The sequence below is a fragment of the Homalodisca vitripennis genome, chromosome 7, assembly GCF_021130785.1.
Source record: "Homalodisca vitripennis isolate AUS2020 chromosome 7, UT_GWSS_2.1, whole genome shotgun sequence".
NCBI lineage: Eukaryota > Metazoa > Arthropoda > Insecta > Hemiptera > Cicadellidae > Homalodisca > Homalodisca vitripennis.
In genome coordinates this window covers 61,161,628-61,182,261 of record NC_060213.1, presented here as the reverse complement: position 1 = coordinate 61,182,261, position 20,634 = coordinate 61,161,628, and the positions used below count along the sequence as shown (strand labels likewise).

At 35.4% G+C, this 20,634-nt stretch overlaps 1 protein-coding gene across 3 annotated transcripts in view; it reads left to right on the top strand.

Annotated features, from left to right (window-relative positions):
- The window catches only part of LOC124365907 (histone-lysine N-methyltransferase ASH1L), a 32,120-nt gene that overhangs the window by 7,210 nt on the left and 4,276 nt on the right, over positions 1-20,634 (top strand). Inside the window, exons 4-14 of one of the 3 annotated variants that reach the window (XM_046822028.1) lie at positions 88-305; positions 1,600-1,820; positions 2,778-2,964; positions 5,544-5,704; positions 5,800-6,162; positions 7,215-7,476; positions 8,676-9,014; positions 11,096-11,356; positions 13,593-13,743; positions 14,077-14,419; positions 15,757-15,918. In XM_046822028.1, the coding sequence (XP_046677984.1) occupies positions 88-305; positions 1,600-1,820; positions 2,778-2,964; positions 5,544-5,704; positions 5,800-6,162; positions 7,215-7,476; positions 8,676-9,014; positions 11,096-11,356; positions 13,593-13,743; positions 14,077-14,419; positions 15,757-15,918 (2,668 nt within the window). Of the gene's footprint in view, positions 1-87; positions 306-1,599; positions 1,821-2,777; positions 2,965-5,543; positions 5,705-5,799; positions 6,163-7,214; positions 7,477-8,651; positions 9,015-11,095; positions 11,357-13,592; positions 13,744-14,076; positions 14,420-15,756; positions 15,919-20,634 lie in introns of all 3 variants that reach the window. The other 2 variants (XM_046822029.1, XM_046822027.1) reach the window with 2 other exon arrangements.

Below are 20,634 nucleotides of genomic sequence, written 5' to 3'. Positions count from 1 at the left end.
TTAAAATGATTAATATTACATACATAGTTGATTCCAAATGTAGTAGTTGGTTATGGTTCAAGGGACTAATTAAAGTTGTTTCTCTAGGCCTCGTAAGAGCACTGATATCACAAAGAGCCGACTGATGTACAACCCGGCCGAGCACAGGCACGGACTGCTGCCCCCTCCTTACTACTGTGGGAAATGGGTGCGACAGAGAAGGATGAACTTCCAGCTACCTCATGACCTCTGGTGGCTACACACCAACAACCAACTGCCTGGCAGAGACATCGTGCCATCGTGGAACTACAAGAAGATTCGTACCAGTGAGTAGTGGTCTTTGGTATTTCTGATCATGGTTTTAGACCAATGGGTGGGAAGAGTTGTAGAGAGTTCGTTTTGAGCTTCTTCGTTGCCAACTGTTTTGGATCTCTTTAGATGGATGTTGATTCCAGATTCCAGGAGTCAAATCTGTTACAGTGTTAGACTTCAGACACTGCACTAAGTGAAAGGTGAAATGGAGCTGAACATAACATGCGTATTGTTTATTTATTAATGTGTCAAATAACACTTAAGTATTCCCAAAATGTATTGAAGAAAAATTTGTAATCTGGTATTAAACTCTAAAGCCATCAACTTGAAATGTATTAAAGACATTTTTCAAAAAAATGTCTTCATGATAAAAAATATGCATTTCAGGCTCTCAAGATGTTTATTTTAAAAAAGGCCATTACAATGGATTGATAGCTTAGTACATGAAGAGCACTTTTAACTCTTTATTAACTTTCTATACCATATATAGGATGTAATAATTGCAAATGTGTGTGTGTGTGTTTGTTCTTACAGTTCACTGTTCAAATACGTTTATTTATTAACAATTAGTTACTTTATACACGATCCTATATGCCTCACATGGCACATGCGGGATTCAGAAAAATACATTCATTATTGTATTATTATTATTATTATTGTGTATGTGCATTCATTCAAGCATGTTGTATGTGTTTATATGATAGTATAGTTTGTAGTGTATTTATACAGTAATAGTGTTCAGGGAACCTGCGTCTCCATTGTGGTTTAGAAGCTTATAAGCCTTTTGAAATTCAAACAAAACTCATGAAATTTAATTTATAGTTAATTTAATTTGGTAAGAAATACTGGACAGGGTAAGAAAAGAAGGAATATCTTAATCAAAATGGAAGGTTAAGTTTTCCTCTTCCTGACACAAAATTACTTTGTCACCACCATAGAAAACTGGATAACAAACCAGAAGGTTACATTGAACCTGAAGTATTCAAATGCTCTGAGTGTATGTGCACTTTCCTTAGGAATGTAAAATTTTACAGTAGCTCGATCTATGATTTATATCCATAATCATTTTGTATCTTAAACTGTAAGCACAATTTATTCCCAGATGCAAAGTAAGCAGATGCAAATTTTACTTTATGTTTAATGTTGTCATATTTTTGTTTAAATATAAGTTCTCTGGTTCAAGGAGATTATTGTGAACCAGGAGAGATTTTTCATCATTCACAGTATTGTGTTTTATTGAATTAAATGTTCTTAGAACAACATTTACTGAAGATATTTTATAATAATGTATTTAATTGTTTGTTGCAGATGTGTATTATGATGTGAAGCCAGTATTACTGTATGAGGCACAGGCCTGCAGTTGTAAAGTAGAAGGAGAGGGCAAGGGCTGCGGAGAGGACTGTATCAACCGCATGATTTTCAGTGAGTGCAGTCCGCAGTTGTGTCCCTGTCGTGAGAAGTGCAGCAATCAGCGGATACAACGGCACGAGTGGGCTCCTGGCCTCGACAAGTTCATGACTAAAGATAAGGTGTGTAACAATCAACTCTTTTTTCTTGAATTCCTCTCTCCTAGAGATAATGCAATTGTGTCACTATTGTGAGAAGTGCAGCAACCTGGGGATGCAACAACACTAATGGGCTCCTGGCCTCGACAAGTTCATGACTAAAAATAAGGTTTGTCAGATCCATTTCTTTTACTTGACTTCCTATCTCTCCTAGAGCTGACGCATTTATTTGAATTATTTCTGAAAGTTGTCTAAAGGGCCCAATTCCAACAATGGAATTGCTAATTTACAACTAGTCTTCCAAACTGATTTCTGTGGACTATGCGTGAAAGTCTCTCTCACTCGCTCAACAATCTCTTCACTAACTATTGGTCATCCCATACTCTTCAAAGGCAGTCAGTATTTTCAAACTTATGATACCATCTCCTTTTACATTAGTATACTTGGAGAATAACAACTGAACTTTATACGGAACGCTCCATGCACAGTTATTAAAAGGTTCGGTTTTTGTAAACTGCAGAACACAAAAAGCTTTCTGTTTATGGGTCGCCATTTTTCTTACTAGCGCCTTCTAATGGATGGTGGCAGAGGAAACATTGCATTTGCACGCGTACTGGTGACAACAAACAAAACTGAGTTGCCCTTTGGTTTTATGTATGAATTATAATTTTAAGTTATATGTTTGAACTACACAGCGTTAAAAACTCGATATTTATTTACAATTTGTTTCAAATCGTATCCTCAGACTTGCTGGTGCATGCTGAATCCAATAACAATAGCTGCTATAGATAGGAGTACATGTGAAATGTAATATATTTTATTAACTTGTTTATTGGTATGATGATAGTTATTATAGATAGGATAATATACCTTTCATTATTGTTACAATTAATTACAAGCATTAGTCACAACACTTTTATTAACTGTAAAACATCAAAAGAAAATCAGAAGTTAAAACAGAAAATCCTTGTTATCATATAGGGTTGGGGAGTGAAGACCAAGTACTCCATCAAGAATGGGGAGTTCATCCTGGAGTATGTGGGAGAGGTGGTGAGCGAGAAAGAGTTCAAGAACAGGATGGCATCCAGGTACCAATATGATACCCACCACTACTGCCTCAATCTGGACGGGGGACTGGTGATAGATGGACATCGCATGGGTGGTGATGGTGAGTACCATAAGTGAACCTCATCCAGTTTGTGAGATTGGGAGTCTTTAACATATGGGCCAGTGTATTGCGTGTTCAGAGTGATACATGTAAATCCAACTGTAGTGTGTTGTGGTTCAAATGAGGAAAAGTGATTAACAATATTGTTCAAAGAGATATCTCTTTGATCATGATTGCCAGGATTGAAGCTATATTTTTCCTGTAAAGCACACAAGATACGAGTTCTTTCTTCTCTTACTTCTCTTTTATATTCCATCTTCCAGGAAGCTCCAAAAAAATCATTAGTTAAAAAAGAAGTACTGAGAGAAGAACGTTAACAGTACTTATATACAAGGTTTGTTGGAAGTAGTAGTATCTGACCTTAGTTTGCCTACTAAAACCTGTTGGTTACTACACAGAAACCTAATCCCAGTTGTCACTGTGGAAGCATCCCTTATCATCAAAACCAAATAAGGGCCACCAAATGTGTAGCAACGTCAAAGTGACGGAGGGTCAATCAGAAATAGTACTAAAGGGATGTCCTGCCAAGAGACCAGAGTTTTGGTCAACAGGGAATTGGCGCCTCCACCACGACAATGCTCCAGTTATTTACATTTCTCACACTTGATTTAGATAGTATTGATGAAAAACCGAGTGATTCAACAGTTTTCTTACTCTCCTAATACGATAAACAGCAACTTCTGGTTGTTTCTCAAACTCAAGAGACTAGTAAAAGGAATGCGATTTCAAATGAGAGAACATTATGGTTGTAAGCGAAGCTAAACTCCATTGTGCAATTGACTTTCTCAGATTGCTTCCAACAAAGGTGCCACCTCTGGGAGAAATGTGTGGAGTTCTAAGGAAACTACCTCGGGGTGGTTAGGTTTCCAACACTTAAGGTATGGCAGATGTTTTTCTCCGGTCAAAGGTCGGATATTTTTCTAACATACCTTGTATTGTTCACTGGTAGAATCTATAAATTAAACAGCCAATTACCAATTAGTACTTACTTTGGCTCTTCTACATATTATGCAAATAAAGCCATCTACTTCTACCATTGTCACCTCTGTAAGATACAGAGCTCTCAGGCTAAATCAATGTACCAAAATGTAAAATGGGAAAATAGATGTTTGAAAATTTCTTGTTAATCATACCAGTAATAAGTAGGACGTTTAGTGTCTTGTAGAACATGACTCATAAATAGTAATAATATGCATTGTGTTAGTAATAATAGCCATGAAAGTGGGTTTCTTGTATGTAGTAAAAGAAAAATTTAAAAAAAGTGGTTGGTGCTACAATTCAGTAAGGTTATTTTTGACGATGGAAGGATTGTGAAGGAAACAGGATTTTTCCGGACATTTGCCATCGTTCAGTGAAACAAGAAAACAGTAACACTACGTTTCGAGATCTGCAATCTGATCTCTTCTTCAGGTAAAGAACTAACCTAATACATAATTACAAACTAGGTTAAAATAAACAAATCTTACTAAAGCGTTGTGGCACGCCTAAGTCAGGAATCACAATGTACATGTTGTTGTCAACTTCACTAACACTAAAGACATGCACTTAATACAAAACTATACAAAACACTAATCATTAAAACTAAAAAAAAAAATTTTTAGTTTTAATGATTAGTGTTTTGTATAGTTTTGTATTAAGTGCATGTCTTTAGTGTTAGTGAAGTTGACAACAACATGTACGTTGTGATTCCTGACTTAGGCGTGCCACAACGCTTTAGTAAGATTTGTTTATTTTAACCTAGTTTGTAATTATGTATTAGGTTAGTTCTTTACCTGAAGAAGAGAGATCAGATTGCAGATCTCGAAACGTAGTGTTACTGTTTTCTTGTTTCACTGAACGATGGCAAATGTCCGGAAAAATCCTGTTTCCTTCACAATTCAGTAAGCCTATACACAACCTAAAAGATTTAATCAACATCCTGTAGTAATAATTCCTGACATAAATTTAATTCCAATTTTGTTGCATTAGAAAAACTATTATTAAAAGTCTAGAAAGAGACTTATGATGTCTAAATAAATAAAAGGGAAAACTGAACACATAACAACAATCTCCTGTTACTGTGAATGACGAAATATCATTATTAGCCCCAATGTTTGATTATTGGACGTGTTGCCTATTGCAAAATCAGTTTCATTAATCTAAAAATGTTCACACAATCACTACCTTTGAGATAGCATTTTTAGTAAAGCGAAAATTTAACACATTCATGGAGAGTCTGACAGTTCACAGCCACAACACAAGACATAAACCTCATAAACCCTTGTCTCAGTACAACATTCCGACTGAAAGTGTACAGCAAGTTACCTATGCATCTCCAAGACATTACTTGTCCAAGTAGATTCAGAAATAAATCTAAGCCAGTGGCTTGAGCAAAGGGTTTTCTATTCTTTATAGTTTATTTATAGTTCTTTATTTCTTTATTTTTTATCTAGTCTATAAAGTTGATTCAGAAGTCATTATTTGATGCAGATGCACAACCTATGCTCAGTTAAATTACAATTTAAAACATCAATATTTCAAATTAAACTAAACAAAGATTGGATCTCATTTGTACTTAAATGATGTGTATGTTACAATAGGGAGGTTTGTCAATCACTCGTGCGAGCCCAACTGTGAGATGCAGAAGTGGAGTGTCAATGGACTTTTCCGCATGGCCCTCTTTGCACTCAGGGACATTGAGTCTCATGAGGAACTCACCTACGATTACAATTTCTCCCTCTTCAACCCTGCCGAAGGCCAGGTATGGAAACAACATTTTGTTTTAATCTGTGCTTGCTAGTGTTTTTGTGATTGTTACCTGGTGTTTACTAAATGTTAATCATAATTTTTTTGCAGAAATGCAAGTGTGGCTCCAAGAACTGCCGAGGAGTGATTGGTGGTAAATCCCAACGTGTCACTATTGTCAACAACAACGGTGCGACTACATGCTGTGTGGAGGAACGAAAGGATGACAAGGTTGTACGCAAAGAGGACAAGGCTGTACGCAAGCCGCGTAAGGCTGCTCGCAAGAGCATCGAGAGCCGCAAGAAGACTGAGACGCAGAGCAAGCCTCCGGTGGTGGTCAGAGAGTCCAAGGAAATCACTCACGAAGCGATTGTCGCAAGACTGAACCATCTTTTACCTCTCAAGCCTCTGCTGCCACAACAGAAGGCGTTTGTTCTACAGAATCGTGTCTTCCTGCTTCGCAATCTGGATAAGGTAACTCTTTATAAGTAGCTCTAGCTTGTAAACATTCTTTCAGACTGCATCATATTTTATCAGAATCACAACAAAAGAATTTTGTTAATGATTTGCAAATCTCTAATAGAAGAGACATTGCCACTGAGAAGGTCAAATATTGTGTGGTAATGTAGCTCCTTGTTACTAATTTCGTGACTCCTTGTATTCAGTAACAATGTCGATAGAAGATAATAATTCAGAAAAATTTTAATGCAAATATATTATAAATCCATAAAAAAAATTTTTTTAACTCCAGATTATATTAAATGTCAAGGATTGTTCTTGCAGAGAGCCTTGCACAATGCAATATAAACAAAATAATTGAGCTGTTAATCTTTTTTGTAGCTTAGAATTTTGTCCACTTAGTTTTCTATTAGTTAGGGCTTAACAAATTATAAAAGGGCAACGCTAAATATTCACAGCTTGTCCTTTGCATCTATTCAATCGTTTTTTTCAGATGATTTTGCTTGTCATTAGCTTATTGTGCTATTAAATGTGGATAAAATATAAGACATTCATTCCATTTTTACTGTCTAAAATTGAAAGAATAGTTTGAAAATTTTATATTTCTTTTAAGAGCCAGCTGTTTTACTAGTGGCCAGCCTATCAGAACAATGTTAAACTTCAAACACTTCCAACTGTATCCTATAACTATGGGAAATTCTCATTTATATATATATATATATATATATATATATATATATATGATTAATACTGCACCCAAACACTACTTAAAAATGTGTATTAGTCAGGGAAAATCACAATTTTGGTATGTATTTAACTGTTTCGTAATTCAAAAGTATACTCTTTCCAAGGAAACTAAAAGAATTTTAGATCCTTTTTCATTATATGTTTAAAATAAGATATGTTGTATAATTCTACAACCAAAGATAAGAAGCATGCAGTGCTTAAAATTTAACATTGCTCTTAGGGGTAAATCTCAGGGTTGTTTCACTAAAGTTGACCACCTTAGTCAAACAAATCTTGTGCCTCAGATTTATAAACTATTTATTGTGTCTGTATTTTTTGAGGTGAAACAGTTGCGAGAGAAACTAAAACTGGTGGTGCGCAACTCTACGTGTGGAGCGGGCGAACCCCCACCACCAACACCTGCTGCAACTCCCGCTGTTAAAGAGTCAGATGTGTTCCTATCACAGCTGAATGCACTCAGCACACCTCGAAACATCAGAACTCGGCGGCTGGCACAGGCTCAGGACAACCCAGAAATGACTAAGACGGCACGGCTCGCCCACATCTTCCGCAACTTATACAATGCTGTTGCGCAGGCTAAAGGTTAGATAATTTTTTGAAATCAGAAACTACAAAAAAAGAGTTACGTAATATCAGTGATTACCTCATTTCTTTCTTTTTTTTCTATGATCTGCTTACTGAAGAGAACAAGCATAATGCATTTACCACATGTACCAGGTTTCATTAAAATTTGTTGTTTCATGCTACAGAGCTATTGTGGAATAGACGACTCAGATTGACCTGCACTGCTTTACCGTTCTCTTTTGACAAGTTTTACATTCTAGTGGAATTTTTCTAAAATAATACGGTTGTTCCACTGTAAATAACATCACTGTTGTATTATTTTTTTCTCTGTAATAACGCTTTTATTTTTATTATCTGAAATAAGGGTCGGGCTGAGTCATGCGTTTCATAGTATGAAATCAATTTGGAATTTTTTGTGTACATTCAGTAAATGTAGTGTTATTTGTGTTGACAATAATTTAAGCAAGGAAATAAGAAATCAATTAAAACAGTGCTGTACTTGTGTTCTGCAAACACCTGTGTTTCTTTACATAAAAAAATGACTGGATACTATTCAATAACAACCTTCTTCATTTAATAGATTATTTAAAAGGTTTTATATTGTTAGACTTGAACAAAACAATCACTATATAGTGATAGGAAGAATGAGCAATAACTGATTATAGTACCAGTCTGTCTGGTATAGGATAGGCCCATCACGACTTGGGAATAGTTTCTGTTATAATTATTGTAAATGTCCTTACCATTGTGGAAAGTTCCTGGACACTTTGTAGATAGCCAATTTAAAATGACAATTAACACAGAGGACAACATTTTTCTTTCCTCCTAGTTTGTAATTTAGTACTCTATTTTGTGAATTTAATGGATGGAGAGCGAGTCCCACTAAAATAACTGAAACCGTAAATACACTAGTCCTTAACAAATGATAATAAATCTCACTGTCTGAGTAATGTGAACCACCGATTTAATAATAGAGCTAAACACTTACCAGACACACACACATAATATGAATGCTGCTGGTGCCGAGCTTCTGAGTTCAGGAATATGCCATATTGTAGTGCTGGTTAAAAAATCAAAAAGAAAACAAACATGGCATGACTTTAGTCTGTGGTTTAGTCTAAAAGACCAGTAAATTATGTTGCTGGTATATATACATAAGTATGTATATATTACAGAAAATATTGTTTCTTCAGAAAAATATGTTTCTGACACAACAGAAGATGATGGGGAACTGCTGGCAGCGCCCCTAGTGACTCTGCCGTCCAAACGTAAGCTGCCGCAGTACTATCAGCGTGTAACAGAACCAATAGACCTGACTATGGTGGAGCAGAACATTGTGACTGGTGTGTACAAGACTGTGGAATCATTCGATCAAGACATGTGTCGGCTCTTCTCCAACAACGTGCGATTCCATGGACGCACTTCAGACATCGGCATTGCAGCTACCCGTCTCCGCAAGATATACAGTGTTGCCAAGTTTGACTATGTGGACCAGCTGAGAGAGATCCTTGGGGAGTCGCTGCCGGCCACATTCATCCCGGAACAGGAAGATCCAGGTGGGATATGTAATGGATACAATCTAAATTTTTCTTCACACAGCATTGTTTTCTTTTTAGTTTGAAATTAAAATATCCCACCTTTATAAAAAAAAAAACATAGAGGTCATATTAAAACCAATTCCTTAAAAATAACAATACAATGAAGTCCCTAAGATTTAGTTATATCATGGAGCCAATCAGTACGGAGTAGGGATTTCAACTATTTTCTAGTAGATTGATTCAATTTCTTTTAGGTAAAGTGTTGTTACAAATAAAGAATAATTAAAGATCACAAATAAATGTTTCACAATTTTGAATTATGAAAGCAAATAAAAAAAATTTAAAAAAATTAAATTTAAATAAATTAATTTTTTTAGTTAAATTTTGAATTATTTTTTTTTGTTGGACAGTATTTTTAAACATTTTTTATATGATGTTAGAGGTTTACAGGTTAAATGATTTTTTATCATACATATTCATTGCAATACAGGATTGCAATAATCAAAAGTACTGCATTTGAGAAGTCACAAGTATTTCGTGCTATATCCATGTGTATACATTTGTATGCCTTCCTTACTAGAGAAGGCATTCAGTAGTGAATGCAAGTTAAGTACAATGTCTACTGCAATGTCAATGTGTAAAGTCCTTCAGTGACTGCTATATCCATGTGTATACATTTGCATGCCTTCCTTACTAGGGAAGGAATTCAGTAGTGAATGCAAGTTAAGTACAATGTCTACTGCAATGTCAATGTGTAAAGTCCTTCAGTGACTGCTATATCCATGTGTATACATTTGCATGCCTTCCTTACTAGGGAAGGAATTCAGTAGTGAATGCAAGTTAAGTACAATGTCTACTGCAATGTCAATGTATAAAAGTCCTTCAGTGACTGCTATATCCATGTGTATACATTTGCATGCCTTCCTTACTAGGGAAGGAATTCAGTAGTGAATGCAAGTTAAGTACAATGTCTACTGCAATGTCAATGTATAAAAGTCCTTCAGTGACTGCTATATCCATGTGTATACATTTGCATGCCTTCCTTACTAGGGAAGGAATTCAGTAGTGAATGCAAGTTAAGTACAATGTCTACTGCAATGTCAATGTGTAAAGTCCTTCAGTGACTGCTATATCCATGTGTATACATTTGCATGCCTTCCTTACTAGGGAAGGAATTCAGTAGTGAATGCAAGTTAAGTACAATGTCTACTGCAATGTCAATGTGTATAGTCCTTCAGTAACTGCTCTATTGCACGTAGTTTTTCAGGTTGATAGGGCTAGTAGTGAATGTAGCTTGAGTAAAGACTGTGTAAATCATCTGCAAAAATCTCAATCCAACATAGAATGCATGATGAAACTTGATTACAACATAAGAGATGATTCAGATCTTATATTTCCCTATCACCACATTCTTGGTATACCAAGAAGACATACAAATAGAATACTTTTCAACTTAATGGTTTTATTGTCACAATGAATGTAACACAGAGCCATTCCTTTTACAGTTCAAAGGAATTCATAGATTCAGTAAATAATTCTGGATTCTTTAGGACTCCTTTTTGCAATAGTTCTGTTAAACATTGTTAGTGTAATATTCATGACACAGTTTTTAATCTTTATTTATTGTTATGGAACAAAGTTTATTGAAGGAAGTATCCCAAGAATAAGCTACTATGCATTTTATATATCACGAAACATAGAAGTGCGTACATATGATATATCTCAAGACATAGATATCTGCATTAGCATATGTGTCCAGGACAAACATATTATGCACCTGTAGAAAACGCTTCAATGTATAGATTTGGTTTATAATAGTTAAAGTTATATGGAATTTTTTCCAGCAGCACAAGTGTCTGTATTCTAATGTGGGAAAGTCATTAGAAAGTAGAGTGAAGGAATATTATATGTAAATAAATTTCTTAAAGTGTAGTAAATGTTGTAGCCTGTTTGTGTAAGCCATGCTGCTACTCATATTATTCATGTGTAAAAAGTCTTGTGTTTAGATGGTCACATTCTAATCATATATATTTCTTGTGTGGCCTGAATTTTGATCCATTCATAGTTTGAGGAATCTAGGCTGATGTAAATGTCTCCAGGTGCGGAAGAGGAAGACGTAATCCGCTGTATATGTGGCATGTTCCGAGATGAGGGATTGATGATACAGTGCGAGAGGTGCCTTGTGTGGCAGCACTGCGACTGTGTGAAGGCGGACACGGCTGCAGACAAGTACCTGTGTGAGAGGTGTTGTCCGCGGCCTGTGGACTTGGAGATACCGTTGGAGACGACCCCTGAGTACGCCACTGAGGGTCAAACCCACTACATGACCCTACTGCGAGGTGACCTTCAGTTGCGACAAGGTATGTGTCTGCTGTGATGGAAAACAATTTCATAAAGATTAAAAATTAGGTAGAGTTTATCATTTTTGTGAGTTATGGTTCGATTCTGATACTCAATATCTGAACAGCTCTTTTTGGATACCAGTCAACTGTGTCTATTCATGGACGAAAGACGTTATAACATGTCCTTAGTATAAAAAATATACAAATTATTATAAAATATAATACAATAGGTTTGTATAATACATTACAGTATCTTAGCTTTGTAAATAGTACTTAGTTTGCAGTTCTTCTTTCCTATGTCTGTCTGTATTCGTGCATTGCCGCACATGTGTCTTTGCTACGCGCTGGTAAACAATGGACAAGTGCTAAATTTTTGTATATCATATTTCGTGCAGTTGCATGAATATGTCCTCTATAATAAACTACCTGAAGTGACCTGGAATGTTACATTAAATAAGTTTAAGTTAATTAAAATGTTTTATAGACAAAGTGTTTGTTCTACTAGTAATTATTTGGCCTGTCATATTACTTCTTTAACCCTTCGTACGCTGAAAGCAATTTGTATAAAATTGCTCTAATGCTCAATAAAAAAAAATAATAATTTTTAATTTTTTTAAAGTTATATATTTTTTTAGGTTTATTGGTCTTGCAACTGCTGAAAACACGATAGTTTTTGTATTGCTTTTATTTTATTTACATATGAGTACATCATATACATGTAAATATACACGCAATATATAAAGTCCAATAAACATTTCTGAAAGTAGCAAAAGTTAGCACAACAGTAATTTATATTATTTATACAACATTAGTAGATAATGAAGGGAACAAATCCATGACAAATATAAAATATATAAAAAACACAAAATGGTACAAAAATAAAAAAGGCACACTAATATTGGACTTGTGTGTGGTAAATCTCAAAACACTCATCTGGGTGGAGGGCAGGCTTGGCCTCACATGTTTTACATAGATGTATAGTTTATCACATTATCAATATGGATAACCTCGCATAATAGACAGCTAAAGCAATATAGCAGGTTATAAACAATAAACAACAGTACATAGCGGCCGCCGGCAGCTGACTGTCACGCGCGAGTATTTCCGCTTAGAGCGTACAGCTTGCTCACTGGCGATGGCGCGGACTGACAAGCTGAAAAAGCTGAAAAGCTGAAAAAGCTTCCGTTGTGATTGGTCCCAGCTGTTTTGATGAGTCACGCTTCACATTGCGTAATATTAGATCACCAAATATTCACTCTCAAGCATTCTGGCGGCAATTTGTAGAACTAACGTAAATATATTGCGTTGTCAGGGGATTCCGCGATATATTCCGCTTAGAACGTTTCGAGTTAGATTTACTCGGCGGAATATTCCGCTTACAGCGTACGAAGGGTTAAGTTTTGTTTACAATATCGTTTTAAAAATTGTATTGATTGTAATTAATTTTTTAATTTATATCGTTGTTTATTACTCAGACAACGATTTTCGTTGCTTTGTAAATATTGGGTTTGATCGTTTACTTTCATTTCATACACACACACATGTTCACATGTTCATGTGTTTCACATGTGTAAACATATTCTAGTTATACTCTCTATCAGTGAAATAAAAAAATATTGTGACTTTGTCTATTGCATGAATAATTTTGTTCTTAATAACAATAAAATATTCTTTATTTTAAACTGTGTATGTTTGTTTTTATTGTAACTAAAGGTGGTTTGAAATGTTGGCTAGCTGTTCCTATTGGCCAGATTTGCATTAGCAGTTACAAAATAACACAATTTAATGTGTTATAATCTTGGTTACAAAAAACATAGAACTCTGTATCGAATTTAGAATTTAAACCACAATTATAAGGATAGAATCTTTATTGTATTGGCCTATCCCTACCTTTGATAACGAGTTGGAACATCTTTTATTGTAAATATATATTCAACAAAACTAATGAATTACCATTATGTAAAGTTTTTATCATTCACATGGCGTCTTAGCTCTTTTTATCCACAGAAACATTTGTCCAAAAATTGAGTGATTTTACAAAGAAAAACCTTTTGTCTGATAAATTTGAAAATTAATCCGTGGAAATCCTTCTTTGGAAAATTAACATTCTCAGTCAGAAATCGAAATGTGACAGAATTTGTAACTATATTTTGCTAAATGGAGTCTCCCATGATATTTTGTATTTTGTTTTGCGTTATTACTTATAGTTTGTAATTATGTGTTATTCTGACAAATCACTGTTGTGTGTTCCCAGGAGACACTGTATATGTACTGAGAGACATGCCCAATGAGGAGACAGGATCCCAGACCACCCCACCTTCCAAGCACAACTACAAGACTATAAAGAACGTCAAATACTCAGACTGTGATATATTTAGGATTGAACGCCTCTGGAAAGATGAAAAGTGAGTTGGTTTTTAATCTATAAGCTAATTTCCTGGGTAAGAAACTTGTAGGCCTAAATATCTTTTGTAACTGAAGAATAACTGACAACATTCTGAAGTAGAATCTCGGATTTTATATCCAATATGCAAATCAACCTGTAGCAAATTTGTATAATAGTAACAACTAAATGAAACACATGCTCTTAAAGCTATACAGGTGTAGCAAACCTCCGATATCCAGCCTAATGTAGTGAATGGCAGGCGACCAGATGCAATTTATATTATAACGGCTTTACTATTGAAACTGTTGTCAAACATTTATTGTGCAACTATACTTTTTCAATTTTATTACAGAGGAGACAGGTTTGCGTTCGGCCATCATTACTTACGACCTCATGAGACGTTCCATGAGCCGACACGCAAGTTCTTCCCCAACGAGCTAATGCGGATCCCACTATATGAGGTTGTGCCGCTTGATCTCATCATGGGCCACTGCTACGTGCTGGACATTAACACGTTCTGCAAGGGGCGGCCTGCTGGTGCAGACCCTCAGCACATCTACATCTGTGAATATCGTGTTGACAAGAGTGCCCGCCTCTTCGCCAAGCTTGCCAAGTCCAAGGTGCCACCTGTCTGTCTCAAAAGCTACGCTTTCGACAAGTATGACCAGCGGCTTAAGATCAGCAGGACATACACGGTTAGTATGCTCTCTCATATTCTTATACAAATTATTTATAAATTACAAGTAAGATTTTTTATCCTTTTACAATATTCTAGTTTTCATGTGTGCTCTAACTCTTCTGCCAGTTTTTTGTTTTTTTTTTTTTTTTGCCAAATATCAAAATTAGCTGCTAGTTTAGTAACAAGCAAACAGCTTACAATTTACATTTGGGGAGAATAACAAATATAAATAAAGAATGTTTTAGAAGTCTGAGGACGTGTCCAGAATAAAAGTAAGAATTAGTTTGGGGTTGTTGAGGGAGGGAGTGGGTTACTAAAGAGTGAAATAAAACAACAGTTTTTTACTAAAACCTGATGTTTTCCATTGATGAAATTGTCTATCATACACTTAGTTATTATTTACAACACACTTTACTATTTCAGTAATTTGTGAGACTTTGATAGTCTGCAAAGTAGGTGCCGTGCAAAGATCCACTCATCTGTCAGCGTACATGTAATAAGTTTTGTGACGCTATTGTTCTTGCCACATTACGTTTTTTCACAAATGACAAGGAGTTTGTTTCTTCTCTGATGGGGGTACAACTAAGGGAAAATGTCTGTGTTAATCTAAGGGGTGTTTCTTCAGTTGAAGGATCTTCCTCCTTTTACTTGGACGACTGGTGGAAATCTCATCAGTTCTATCAACTAAAACAATTTGAATCAACTTAACAAAATAATGTGACTTTTACATAATATTTTAATTGAAGTTCGTATTTTCTATATCTATACAGAGTGTTCACTAAAGTGTGTCACAAACTTCTGTGGCTGATATTACTCATCATTTCAAACAAAATATGCCCTATAAACAGTTTGAGAGATGTGTGTTTTAGCCGCTAGCCACCATTTTGTATTTTTTGTAACAAATTAATATATCTAGAAATAGTAAAGCTACATATACAAAAATTTTCACTGAGTTATTATTAAATCAGAAAAAACTTTTAAATATGTTGATGTGATTTGCTCTAATATTAACAAGTGGCACCAGTGAAAATTTTTGTTTGAAGTCAACAAGAAAAAACCAGTATAGCTATAAAATATTTACAAGTTACCAAATATTTTGTAATATTTATAATAATTCTAACAGTACTTTTGTCAGTTGTCAGTTGAAAGATATCAGCTGTTTTGCATCAGTATTAAATCAAATGTAATATCTATTCATTGTACTGTAATACTAAAATACATGGTATTGGTAAAAGTCACATTTATTTTTACTCGAAACTCTTTTTTATTCATTTTGCTAATGTATTGTGATAATTTTACTTGTTGATTTCTAACAATTATTTGAGAAATTAGTGAGGAAATGTCCTGTTTCAGCCTCATGGACCTGTGAAGGGGTCTAGTGTGTGTAGAGGGCGAGGGGGCCGCAGCGCCCAGGAGCAGCTTCCCCCACCAGCTCCCCCCGCCGCCACCACCACTCACTCGGAGGATGAAGAGCTGCCACTGGCGAGAGTAAGGGACACAGCGTTGGCGTCCAAGGCATGTTTGCTTCCATCACTCATTGCATGCTCTCTTTCTGACCTCTTTTCAGCTTCATTTTTGGCTGGCAAGCTATAAACTTCTTTAACCTTGAACAAAATAAGCTTTTTAAAAAAGAAACTCTGGTGATTGGGAAACTTGTCATTTCTCCTTCACACCATATACTGCTTGGAAATGGTTAGTTTTAGTCTAGATTAGTATAAAAATTTCATCTCTTTGGTGAAGGAAATTATATGTGCTTAAATACGAGGGTATGTCAAATATAAATGGGACTGATGAGGTTATGCCAAATATAAATGGGACTGATGAGGTTATGTCAAATATAAATGGGACTGATGAGGTTATGCCAAATATAAATGGGACTGATGAGGTTAAGCCAAATATAAATGGGACTGATGAGGTTATGCCAAATATAAATGGGACTGATGAGGTTATGCCAAATATAAATGGGACTGATTCAAAAAATTATACATTTATTTGATTAAACTTAAATATATATATATATATATTCTCCCACCCTTAAAATAATTTTTCTTACTGGATTAGGAGCTTTTTTATTCCATCATAGTAAAACTTCTTGGACGTTCTCTTAGCCATTGGAGCACAAAAGCCTCCACAGCTTTATGTCCTCGAAATACTGGCACCCAAGTACGTCTTTAAGTAGTTCAAAAGATGAAAGTCACAAGGAGACAAAGTCTGGGCTACAGAGTGGATGTTCCAGTGTTTCCCATTAGGATGATACCATTACGAACCTTTGAAAAATGTTTTTAATGTTCTTTATTTTGAAAGCAAATGTTTTGTGATTTTGTATTTTAATCTTTTTTTAATACTTTTAATGCCGGTAACATCAGCATTATAAACATCAATATTTTTGCCAAAACCACCAACATCTACATATTGCACCCAGATTCCTTTTCTTTATTGGTTGAACATTGTAGCAAAATCTTCAAAATTCAGTTAAATGAATGTAGGAGGTTTGCTGAACCATAATAAATAGTAATGAGCCGATTAAAAAAAATTATATTCCGATTTGTGTTAATTTGTTACTTTTAATAAGAATATAGGCCGATACAAAAAAAAAATTGTAACGTTCCTACTACTGTTAGTCTGTGGTTGACGTAAAGGTCATTTGCCAGAGGTACTGACGTTGAAAAAAATTATCCATTGTTACATTTCGTCCTGTTTTATTTATTATAGAAATGCAACGTTTCACCACACTTGCCTGCATCATTGTTCCATTGTAAAAGGACTGTCCTTGGGCTGCTTGCCGGGGTAGATCTCCATGTAAGCTGTGTAAAAAGTTGCGGAGTCAACGGTTGCATAAATTTTTATACCGTATTTGCAGGGCTTACTTTTCATGTAAATACGAAATTTGCAACGGCCCCTAAACGGCTCCATCATTTCGTCGATAGTAACATTCTCGCCAACACTGTAGCTTTCTCCACAAGTTTTTACAAATGAATCAAATAACTCTCGAATCGGTGCTAAGTTATCTAACTTTTTCCTTGCAGCACGAGTATTTCCATCATCAAATCTTAGGGCCTGTGATAGCAAACGGAATCTTCTCTGTGACATAGTAGCAATGAAAATTCTGGCGCTGTTCCATCAACTGTCCAGAGTTCATCCAAAATGAATATGGTTGTTTTTCTTGACCCCTAATATATATAAGAGCCCGAAAAAAGCAGATATTTCTGTCACATCTGTAAGTCGGCAGTCTTGTTCTCCTCGAGTATATTTTTGACTCATTTTGGAAAGCTTTTGATTAGTGTATTTCACAATATCCTGCAACATAGAATCAGGGAAAAAAAGTTTCCAACAATCTACTATAGTTTTACACTCACGGGCTACTCCTGTCACTCCAGGTAATTTCGTCACGATGTTTTGAGGGCGAGCTTTGGTAGTGTTCGAGGTATGAAACTTATTCCAAATGACGTTAGTTTTTTTCCCAATGTAACAATTCTGAGGGCATTCACGACTGACAGGTTGACTGCTACTACTACTTCCTCGACCACGAGTATCTCGTCGTACAGCACCAGGGCCTCGCACAGCAGTCCGACCTCTTGTGCCATGTGACCGAAACAGGAGCATGGTCACGTCTCTTAGTTACTCGTCCACGAACAACACCTCGCCCTCGAGCTTGACTCGAAAAATCACTAGGCCTACCAATTCCAATTTGGTTACTCCCAGTTAGCTCACTTTGACATGAGGAAGGAGGCCCTGGTTCAAGTACAGTATACTCATTGGTTTCCAAATCATGAATATCATTCTGGAAGCTAACTGGCTGTAAAGGCTCAACATGATTTATGGGTAGCAGATCATTTTGTAAACCAAATTGTTCATCAATGGCAATAAAAGTTGCCACAATCTTGATTTGGTTCAGGTGTTGAAACAGGTATATCAGGAACCATATAAACATCATTATCAACCTCATCTGAGTTTTCTACATCAGAGCAAGATACTTCTGAGTGACGATCATCATCGTCATGTTCACTGGGTCCATCAGAGTCCTCTGGAATCATCAGCATCGTCTGTATTGTTCAACCAACTCAACAACTGACTGTCTTGATCCATATTGAAAACTTATATCTAATGTAAAAACTAATGTAAATCAAGCAAGTAAAATAATGTCACTTAAACCAAAAAAATAAAATAAAAATGTTACACGGTTAGTCGGGTGTAGAGGATAAAACTCACAACAACAGTGATGCGACTAGTCCCGAGTAGAAGATTCTCCTCACTGACGCGACATGGGCAGGTCTACCCCCTCTACCAGACAACCGGCATCCAATAAAGTTTTGTTTTGAGCTACCATAGCGCTCCTAGTGTACAGAGTGAGGAACTCCTAGAACGATTTGAACCTATGACCAATAGAATGCGCAGCCTGCTGAAAAAAAATACGAAAATGTGAGAATTATTCTCACAGGGGGACTAACGGCGGGTTAAATAATAACTAAGAATAATATCTAATAAATAAGCAGTAACTAAAGAGCTTGGACAGAATAGGGATAGCAAGCTTAACTTTACCAGACTGGAAGGGAATTCCTCCTCTTCGTCATAGATTCATTAAAATAGAATACTATGAAGAGGAATATCCTTCCGGTCTGATAAAAGTAAGCCTGCTCTTCCTATCCTATCTAAACTGTTATGTTAAAACTTAGTTGTTATGTTAGAACCTTCTGCTCTCTAATCATAAATAGTAGCTAAGAATATAAGACACAAAATGGTGTTGTTTTGTTGCAATTAAGACAAATGTGGCCAGCAGAAGCAGCCAGCGAAAGGTTTCAAACCACCCTCAGTCATGAAAAACATTTTAAGATATAAACATACATATATTCTTATAGAGACTTTTTTATACAACTACACACAAAAAAAGGTGTTCTAAAAATTAGCAAACATCCATTCACCACAGATAAGTGGACTCTGTGCATAGGCGAAACAGATTCGTGATCTAGGAACTGCAAACAAAATATTTACACATCTATGATAATTTGTTAATTAGGTTATCAATCTATGTGTTTTATGAACAAAATATGACAAAAACAAAGTTTAACTATTGGTAATTGCAATTAATCAAAATTCTTTATTACATGAAGGTAATAAAGAATTCAGGTAGCATCAAGTACAGTAATAGTGTCATGAACCAACAACATGTAAGTTGACTATCTACTACTTGGTATTGTCAGGAACTCTAGAGTTTATATTGGTCTTGTCACTAGAAAATCCTGAAGTTCCCTTTTGAGTATTTCCTGAGGTTAATATATTAAGAAAGAAGACTTCTTTACAACCCCTGTCAGTCTTAACCAGTTTAACTTGAGATTAATACTAGTACAGGATCTTGTGTTGTATCTAGGGATATCTTTTCTATGACTTACTTGGTCCAAATTGGTTTTAAGGTCTAGCAGACTGCAGAATAAACAAATAAAATAAGGTAAAATTTTAAGATGTGGAAAAACTTCTCTATAACTATGAAGCTTGTCTACTCCTATCATGATTCTGATAGCTCTCTTTTGTACAATAAAAACTTCTTTTGCATGGGAAGATGACCCCCAAGCAATTAATCCATAGCTTATATGGCAATGGAAGAGCCCATAATATGCTTGTATGAGAGAAGCCTGTTCAAATTCACCATGTAAACGTTTTATTGTAAATATACTTGAACTGATATTGCTTTTAACTGTAATTACATGTTGGTGCCAGTTTAACATTGGATCAAAAGTTAAGTCTAAAAATTTAGGATCAGTTCTGCCTTTTGCACATTAGGAGCTTCTCTAAGACTAAATAACACAGTAGCTGTCTTATCTTTATTTAAAATTAAGTTATTTGCAGAAAGCCAGTCCTCTATTACATTCTGGTTTAACTTACAGTCTTCTAAAAGCTGTTCGTAATTTGTATTCCTAGTAATCATAATGGTGTCATCAGCATAAAGAACAACATTAGCAGGAACATTTGCACTCAAATCATTGACTGCCACTAAATACAATAAAGGTCCCAAAACAGAACCTTGTGGCACTCCACAAGTTACAGGCTTACAGCTAGATACTTCTTTTCCTAAAATTATCACCTAAAAGTTTTATTGAAAAATCTGTTATTTATTTTTTATAATAATAATAATCTTTATAGCGTCAATAATTACAAGTTTGCATGCATTTGTCAGGTACATTCATCATTATATACATTTTGCATTAATTCTATTGCATTTATAGCTATTCAATTCTA